Raw genomic sequence first — 10037 nt, forward strand, 5'->3', positions numbered from 1 at the left:
CCTTCATAAGTCACTCCTGTTGCTTCTTTTATATATAGGAAATGTAGAGCACTTTAGCGTACGCGAAAGAATTGCCTAAACAAGAAAAACTCTAGCGTATGCGAAAATCTCTCGCTTCATCTCTCATATAAGTACTCCGTTCGCTTCTTACAAGAAAATTTGGAGCACTTTAGCGCACGCGAAAGAATTACTAAAAAAAAAAAGTTCATTTATACCACTCTAACCTCAAAATGCAAACTTTAATTGCAATTTTCGGCTCCCGTGGTATAATATACTATTCTAGCGTACGCGAAAAGTTGATTTTCTAGCGTGCGCGATAGATTTAGCGCACGCGAAAGGTTGCTTAGTAGCGTACGCGAAAAATTTTCCGGAAAATTGTCTGTGGTTTTCGCGTACGCTAAAATTTTCTCGCGTACGCTACATTTTTTTTCGCGTGCGCGATATCGGCCGCGGAGACACACTCTTTTATTTATTTAAATGCAAAATATCGTCTGAATCTGAGAGTCAGACTCTCATATGTAAACATACAACAAGTGTATACTGCGGACGGCCATGTTTTTAGTTCGCGCAGCGACCACCAGTAGCGCATGCAATTTTAAACTCCCAATATAGCTGTGCGGCCAACTTCACGGTCCTAACGCTTCTTGCGGCGAACTTAACGGTCCTAACACATTTCGGGCTGAAGAAGAAAAACGTGATTCTAGCATTTGTGGATTATACACTCACATATTATAAAAATAGGCAGCCTTTTCACTAATATTTTTGTTGGAAATCATAATTTAGCTCCGAAAACATTCTAATAAGCCAAAAAACCTTACAACAGTAATGATAAGTATTTTTTTTGTATAATATGAAAAATCCAAACACCAATATAGAAGTAAATATTGTCACTGGTGCCACGGCTTCGTCAAACTCGCCTTCGTGGCACTACCGCACCCCTTGATCTTCAATTTTATATTGAGATTGCGATTGAAACCGATTCACATCGATAATTTAATACGCAGATTAAATCAATCTGTGATTAAATCAATTTCTGGGTCTTTAAATAAAGATGACTAAAATAATGATTTATACCCTGGTAAAAACTCATTCATTTAAAACGGCCGTAAAGGCTAAAACTGGACATTTTAAATTTCCTAAAAGTAGCGACATCTTGGGCATATTTTATGGCTGAGAATTATATTTTATGGAATTATCAATAAATCAATTAATTTTTCGGATGTTAAATACAAAATTATTAATATTTAGCCGTAGGCTGAATAATTTGAATAATTCAAACATATGGCGAAGCTCGTAGGGCTTGTGTGGAACAACGTCTGCGTGGCTCAGTCGGCTAAGGCGCACGGCCGTACTTATTTGGCCTCGTGCAGGGTGTAGGTTCAAGTCTCCGGTCAGACAGAATTTTTTCTGGTGCAAAAAATTATTATATACTTACCTTTAAACTAAAAACTCGAATCCAAGCCTGCTAGATACCATTTTCCAATTATAACCTCAAACTGTGATTAACACGTGTTACCCAGCTGTGTTACTCAACCAACTATAATGGGCAGTTTTTACTTAAGAACAAGGTAAGCAGATTGAATCCAAGAACTGCCCATTAAGTTGGAGAAAAAGCGTTACATTCTGCCTAAGAAATGGCAAAGAAAACTGCCTAGTTCTTAGATTCCATTCTAAGACTGGCCATTAAGTGGGTTACCGATTCTACCAGCGTATATTAAAACTAATCTTTATAACCCTGCTAAAAATCGTTGATTAAAAAGAATTGAAGTCGATTGAAAATCAATCGATTTTATAATTTATTCTTGTTACAAATTTTCAGAATTAAATTCGATTATTTTCAAACGAAATCGATAAAAAACGATTCAAAACGATCGAACCAATTTATCAAAATTTGAACCTCTAATCGCCCTTGATCAACTCCAATCGATTTTAACATGAGAACAATCACTGTGAATTGTGAAAATTGGTATCATGATCTAGTCTTGAAATCGATTCAATTTTAATTGACATTAATTCTTTTCAATCGATGATTTTTAGCAGAGAAACTACAGTCTTTTAGTACTTTAACGTTTTCTCATATAATTAAACTTTTGGACTGTTAATTTACTTCACTACGAATTCATTTTCTAACTAAACATGTTTCGATATTAACCGTTATATTTCGTCGAGCGGCCGTGTTGACAATTTCTTCCGCTATTGACGTCACGATAAAAATCTCGTCTTGCGTGAATTAGAATCGAATAACTGAGAGAGAAACACAGTTCACCTACGTTCCCCCCGCCGCGCGGCGGGGAAGCGCCTTCTCGACAAAGCTTTGTACCGATCTTCTCCATAATTGTAAGTTCTATTCTCCACACTGTACATATATTGTTATACAACAAGTTTTTAATAAAATTTGTTCACATCAGTCTCCTGATGAGGGTGGCATTGTCCGTCGAAACGTTGAGAAGACAAGAGAAAATGTCTTAAAGTTCTTTCTCTCCTTTCTCACCACACAACCTGCCTCGGGAAGACTGATAGAGACAAACCAATATTCTTGATCACTACCGAGGGACAAAATCAGATAGAGAAAAACCATTTTCTCTAAAAATTTTTTGATATCTTTATATTTTTAAATTATTTGCAAACTTTTAAGTAAGTATAGTACGCCTTCTATTTATATTACAAAATGTTTATCATTCATCAAATCAATTTGCAGTTTCTTTAGGTTTAAGGATAATGAGCACTCAAATTTTTATGATTATTATGAGAAAGTGCTCCTGATGTCAGAAAAACAGTTTTTAGAAGACTTCAGGATCTCTAAGGCAAAGTTTGAAATGTTGCATAATAAATTAAAAGATAGTCAGGCATTTCAATGTTGTGACAAGGGGAAACCACGAATTAAAACTCAAAAATGTCCTTTGGTTGGAACCTGGGTTTTAGCCACTCCAGATAGCTACAGAAGTATAGCCAGGCGTTTTGCTATATCAAAATATTCAAGTGTAAACGTGTAGACACCGGAACGTAAAACCGAAACGAATGATCCAGTAACGTACATACTCTAAATCAAACGCACCCATCGAGAAGCGGACGTCATGGCCCGAACTGCGACGCTCATGATTTGGTAATAAGACCGTTTCGACTGCAGAGTGGGAGAGTGGAGCGCAGCAGACGGGCGCATGAAATTTCTAAAAGCATCTTGCATAACTTATTAAACTCATTTGAAGAATTATTTTCAACCGTCAGAAATGCTAGTTAAAGCAAGTTGAAGAATTCAAAATTGAGCTACTAATATAAATAACGTGGTAAGGCCAATATTACAGTGATGATTGCATCTTTGATAATGAAATCTCATTATCAATTTTGACTGCTCCAACTAGCATTTCTGACGGTTGCGAATGATTCTTCAAACGAATACAATTTTAAGTATGAAAAGTTTATTCTGAAAAGTACAAAATATTTTATACATGTTTATTCATTTAATTGATTACAGCCCATCTGTATACTGATTTTCCTGCTGCACTCTCTCACTCTGCAGTCGGAACGGTCTTATTACCAAATCATGACCGTCGCAGTTCGGGCCATGACGTTCGCCTCTAAAAGCCACATAAAATTTGTGGTGTCCTTCCCACATAGGAGCGTAGGGACGCATACGACTGCGTTCGGTCGCGAGCGGCTGCGTTGAAATCGCAAGTAAAAATCTAGTGATTTTTAATGCATCTAACATAAATAAAAGTTGCACCTTTATAGAAGTATTAAGTAAACGTTCACTTGATACCTCTGTGAAGCTGCAACTTTTACCTATAGTTGGATACAATGGAAATCTCTATATTTTTACTTGCGGTTTGTTGCATCGCGTTTGCTGATTTCTAGTAGTTCGTTATCTTGTCGTAGAGCCAATAATCGGGTATTATCGTGTCGACAAATCCATTGTCGCTTGACCAAGAATATCAGTCTGAATTGTTTATTTATTAAATCCGTTTATTATTGAGCAACATCGCGTCTCGAGTCTGTGTTGATTTATTACGGGGAAACTTGTAATCAGACCAAATCTGATCCATCCTAGGGGTTGTAGAATATATGATTATTGTTTTGTTCAGCACAAACCATTGTGTATAAAGCTTTATTTCTAAATCTCTGCCACGCCAGGCTCGCCTGTCCTAGTACCTACACGTTGTCCCCCTCTGTAGATATAAGAGTCCGCGGTAAGAATATCGAGTAGAAAGTAGTGTAATCTGATTGTTTGCGTCACCACAGATCGGTTATAAAACGCAACATTATACGACATAATCATAAGCGACAAACGACCCAAAATTATCGACAGCGACAACGACAGACGACATACAGCGATACAGCTTAGAGGATATACGGACCCTGTGGCCCGTCATAAATTTAAATTATAAGAGGCCCGCGCTAACGCGCAGTGTTTTCAGTCTGCTTCAAACCGCGTAACTATGTCCAGTCTCACGGAAGCGTCAGAAGTTCCCTACTCGGTAGTCTGCCGCTGGTGATGGTTCCATCGAGCGCTACAGCGCGCGCGTAGCTTAAACGTTCCCGAAAACTAAGGCCGACTTCATAATCATGTTGAGATTAATAAAACGTAATTAAGGAGATTATTAAATAATACTAAATTGATTAATTATCAATAACGATAGAATTTAATATCGGAATAACAAATAACTAAGCGCAACAGCGTCGCGACTTCTATAAACTTTAGAAATGTTCAAAAGTGCGTGCCCTAGTCTTGTCGATGTCCAGGTTTACAAATAACTTGCAGATGGTGTCTAGGTGCCGAGGTCGCCGATAATGGGGTCTAGGAAGTGCGCACCGTAGTTTTTGTTGTCTAGGTGTGGAAAGCGCTCGTAAATGGCATCCTGCTATACATGGTCGCCGATAACGGGGTCTAGGAAGTGCGCACCGTGGTTTTTAATGTCTAGGTGTAGAAAGCGCTCGTAAATGGCATACTGCTATACAAGGTTGCTAAAAGCAGAATCTACAAAGTGCGCACTGAGGTTTTCAATGTTTACGTGTATTACAAAGAAATACATTTTATGTTTCTTCTTCGATTTCTAGCTGGATAACCCGCGTCTCGTACCGTTCAAATGTGCTTTCATTAGCATAGCTAAGGACTTCTGGAGATATTTGTTCCAATCCACTCAATACTATAACTAATGGTGCATCGAGCAATGATGGTATATCATCTGCAAACATTATTATTTTTACTGGTTTTAGCTTTATAATACTAGCTTTTTTTGACACTCTGAGTGCAAAATTCGATTTCTCCTAGCTCAGTAGCATGCGCGAAATGCCTGATTTTCACACTAGTGCGCGAAATGCAGTTTTGGGCACGCCGTACGTGAAACTCTGAATTTCGTGCACGCTCATCTGCTAAGAACGTAGACTCGCTACGCTTGGGCGACAAAATGCGCTCGTGCGAAAATCATCTACTTTGTGCATTCGTATCGTAATAGACTATTAAAAGTAATATAAAAATACCATTAATTTCTTCTTCGAAATGTAAAACTTCGTTCAAAAATTGCTTGATACCCCATTTACCGGTGTCCCAATTGTCCCACGCTTCAAAAAGCTCCTTGTCTCTGTCGACTCTGATCTTCGCTTCTTTGACTTTGTCTGAGCGAATTGCAGTCGCATTTTGCACGTGTAACTCACAATTTCGTTTACAAATAATGAGGAATTCTATATTATTGCTATTATCAGAATATTTAAATACCTTATTCAATGACTGATATGTATATTGTCAAATTGTATATTGACGAGAGTTCCTTAGAAAATGATTTACTTTTAAAAATTAAGTTTTCAAATACACAAAATGAAGGTATAAGAATAGAGCTTTAGTTTAGAAATAGGTTTAAAACTAATATGTTTTTTAGTGAAAATTGATCAGCGTTTGAAAATAGTGAAGTCATGAAATCTTAATTTTCGATCAAATAGAATGGCTTTTTGTTTGTTTTACAATTAATGCTTATGACTTTCCACCGAAGCATTTTCAACGAATATTGCGTTTAATATGAAGCTTTTTTATAATATGGCAGTTAAAGTAGAAAGAATATTATATTGTGTATCAAGGGCGTAAAGTTCACAGTTTTTAGACAAAGTGCAGTTTAAATTACAGGTTAAACGTGCGAACCAAATATGAATACTGTACAAACTGATGTTCAATTTCAAGGTCATTTGAAGGTCAAATTTTTTTTAAAATAGGAACCCCTATTTTTGATAGCAGATTCGGAAATAACAGGAGAATTTACGTCCGAAACGTCCGAAAGTCAATATCCTCTAAAAGCCCTGGCAGTCGATCTCTGAGCAATGCCAAATAGCTATTCTGGTTAACATTTTGACCGAAAAAATATGTCCCAATCAGGTAACCATTAATGATCCCACACCACACCATTAAACTCCATTGGTTTTGATGGTCAATAGCCCTGTACCAGTGGACATTTACAGGTGACCAGTAGTGACTATTGTGCCTATTTAATTGACCATCACTGCGAAATATAGCCTCGTCAGAAAACATAACAAATCTGAAAAAATCTGGATCATTTTGTAAAACTCCTAAAACCCCCTGGCAAAAGTTAATACGCATTATGAACTAATCTTATCTAACTCATGAACTAATCTTATGTGGTAATCGTGATAGTGGAGATTATTGAGAATTCTCAATGCTGTTCTTCGTGGTATACCGATTTCTCTTTCAATTTGTCGACTACTAATTTGTGGATTGAGATGAACAGCTGCTAAGGCGGCTATAACATTAGGATCATTTTCGTTGTATTCGTGGTGTCTGCGTTGACGACGAAGATGCCCATCACGAGCTCTTCGAAGTAATCTGAGTAATGTGTCGTGAGTAGGACGCCTTCTTAGACGAAAGCGTTCAGCGTAGAGTCGCACCGCGGCTCTGGCATTGTTTTGGGTTTCGCCTAAGATCATTATCATATCAACAATTTCATTGGATTGATAATTGCCCATGTTGAAAATTTTGTTTATAATAAGAAAAACTATTTGATTTACATTCACTCTTTATTGAAATTGAAACTAAACCAAAATAAGAAAGTGACAACAAAAAAAGGAGGAATTTTCAAACTGTATAATTTTTAAATCAAATTTGTAACTTCTTATTTTCTTACGTTAAGACATTGTGATTTAAATTGAAGACAGCGTGAGAACAATCGTTACAATTCATATTAGATTAAAGAAATTCAACTTAAAACAAAACATCTAAACTGGAAGTGATGCACTTTGGCAAATACAATTATTAAAAATTTTTTTTAATATTACAAAAGCAAAATGCTGTTTAATATTTTATCTTAAATAATGTATTTTTTAACATCCTACCTTTATTGGTTAACCATTTTTTACGCTTTTGAAACGTTAAACTTTTACTTGACTCTGCTTCGACCGTGAATGAATTGACAACATTGATTTTTAACGTTCCATTTCCCATTAAGAACTCAGATATTTAAAATTATCATGTTTACTTCAAAATTTACTTTTGACCACTAAAAATTTGTTAACGAATGTTAAACAAGCATCCTAATGAGAGGCAAGGGGACTCACAGTAAACAAGCACCCCAGTGAGAGGCAAGGGGACTCACGTTAAAAAAGCACCCCAAAGGGAACATAATCCTAATACGTCCACGTTATTGTTCCTGGGTAGCGCTGAAATTAGGGAATTATTTTGTTTTGAAGGTAAATATTTTCATGGTCATTGTCACATTGGGTTTGAATATTCATCATAAAAGTACATTAACTACGAGTACTCTATCAGAAAATGCGATTAAATAGCAATTACAGTATTTCTTAACATTTGACCTTGAAATGACCTTGTGAAGGTCATGAAAAAAATTTTGAAATGTCATTTCGGACGTAAAATTTCCTGTTCTTTCCGAATCTGCTATCAAAAATAGGGGTTCCTATTTTAAAAAAAAATTTGACCTTCAAATGACCTTGAAATTTGAGTGACGTTGCGCGTTGTTATAGATTGGACATATCGTGCTTTCTCAAGGCCATTGACGTACATTCTTTTAGCCGTTGTAACAAGGTTATGCAGGTGATAGTGTAATTTTCGTAGTATTATATCGCCCTCGAACCAGTGTATGCCAAAATGTCGCGCCGCTGCATAATCGTTGGCGATCCTCAAGGAGCAGGGTAACACGGTAAATTCGCCACACGAAACTGCAGCCACTTCTTTGGGCAAAAACTTGTCTTCTTTGTCCCTGAAGCCCTGAAGTTCTATCACGTAATCGTAATCCATGGTGAATATATCGGGTGCTGCTGCTGCCGACGTCGATCAACTGAGTCGACGATATACAGCGTCAGAACTCTTATACCTTTTTTTTCTCTCTCCCACCACCCAGCCACTTTAGGAATTAAAGTCCGTTATAATTTGTCTATTCGAGTCGATTTCGAGCACGTTGTCAAACTCTGCGTAAACAATGCAGTTTAGCGTTTCCGTTAGAGCTTCGGCGAAACGCACCTCAACGCGTAGAGACCCCGAGCGAACGAGATTCCAATGGCTGGTAAAATGCGCTGACAAATCCGGTGTCAGATCGAAAGCAAACAGGCAAAATCCGTTGGGATAACCGTAACGATCGATATCGAGACCCTCGTTTAGGTAATGTATACCTGTCCCGGAAAAAAGCGTATGATAAGCGTCTACGTATAGCTTATGGTCACCGGTAAAGCGTGGCTGCAACGGCCTACTGGGGACTTGAACGCCGTCCACGTAGAGCGAAATAAAGTTTATGTTAAAGTGTTGAAAATTGAAAGGGTTGAGCTTTCTATTGCCGTTGAAGGCTTTATTTTTAACAAAGCCCAGGATGATCCTTTTGGGTAGCTGTCCTAGTATAACGTTGTCCAGGGTGTCGCCGAGTATACCGCTGTGCAGCGTAAATGACTTGACTTCGGCCCTTGTTAAGGGGTATTTGGCTGTTGTTTTAGCAAGAGCGTTTGCGTGCGCTAGTAAAATACCCGGGCTTATCTTGGCACGACGCACGATCAGTGTGGCCTCCTTGATGTGCACCGAAAATTTTCTGTTGTCGGACCAGTCCATGAGACAAAAGGCGTCTTTGCTACGGACCAATCTTACTCTCACGTCTACACCATTGATAAGGAATTTCGGTTGATTAAAAACGTCACAATGCAAATGTCCGATCATGTCGACGGCCTTGCCACCAGCTGTAAAGAACAGTCTGTTAATGAGACCTTGATTCGCACCATCAGCCTTACGATCTAAATTTGGCGCGGCATCCATGGCATCGGCGGTATCGATGCTCCACAAAGCAGACGTGAGATGAGAGCGCATAGCAGGTGCCGCATAATTTAGCAGCGTTTCTATGTAGGCTCTATACGGATACGCATTGTTTGTCGATGAAACTAACTTTTGATTGAAAAATATGTCAATCTGATCAAACATTGAGTGTATAAAGTTATTCACAGGGCCAACTTTGAGATTTTCGCTGGGTGTATCACTAGCTGGTAGTATTTGAACGGTCAGGTGCAACATGGTGTGCGCGAGATCGATGTAGTGATCGGTTGAACTTGGAATTAAAAATTCCAAGGGTGAGTCACCATCGTCGCTCAGCGACGAAATGGGTTTGTAGTAGAGATAAGCGCTATTTTCAATGGATGTTTGAGTGAGAGGAAGAGTAAAGAGATCTAGGTCGCTCTTCATTCTCTCGCCGCTGCACGCGCGTAGATACGCCATCGTTATTAATTTTTAGGACCGAAAATATCTATCACACTTCTCATCCGCCTCTTTCTCTTCTTTTTGCGCTCTAATTGCTTGCTTGGTTTTTTGCTTACTCGCTTTTTTGATTTTGCCTTGCGACGCACGTTGCGTACCGGTGCACGGCTCTTCTTCGACTGCCGTTTGCGCTTGGCAACAGGACCTATATAGCCGTTGCCGCTCATCATCATTTGATCAAGCTTGTTTTCTGCTTTTCTTTTCAAATTTTTACCCGACTCTTTCAGTCGACCGCTGAGGGTTTCTTTGAAATTAGCACCGTTATTGGTGACGTCGTCGATTACATTCAGGCCCGCGC

The 10037-nt window shown here is 38.4% G+C and overlaps 1 protein-coding gene across 1 annotated transcript; it reads right to left on the reverse strand.

Moving 5' to 3' along the window:
- Positions 1-8356: 8356 nt before the first annotated feature.
- LOC116416709 (uncharacterized protein F54H12.2-like) lies at positions 8357-9700 on the reverse strand. The gene has a single exon (XM_031925925.1). It carries the CDS (start codon positions 9698-9700, stop codon positions 8357-8359), a length of 1344 nt encoding a protein of 447 aa, XP_031781785.1.
- Between the last annotated feature and the right edge of the window lie 337 nt (positions 9701-10037).

The sequence above is a fragment of the Nasonia vitripennis genome, assembly GCF_009193385.2.
Source record: "Nasonia vitripennis strain AsymCx chromosome 3 unlocalized genomic scaffold, Nvit_psr_1.1 chr3_random0005, whole genome shotgun sequence".
Classification (NCBI taxonomy): domain Eukaryota; kingdom Metazoa; phylum Arthropoda; class Insecta; order Hymenoptera; family Pteromalidae; genus Nasonia; species Nasonia vitripennis.

Excerpts from the sequence above, each read along its gene's own strand:
- LOC116416709 (XM_031925925.1), bottom strand. The coding sequence starts at position 9,700 with ATGGCGTATCTACGCGCGTGCAGCGGCGAGAGAATGAAGAGCGACCTA.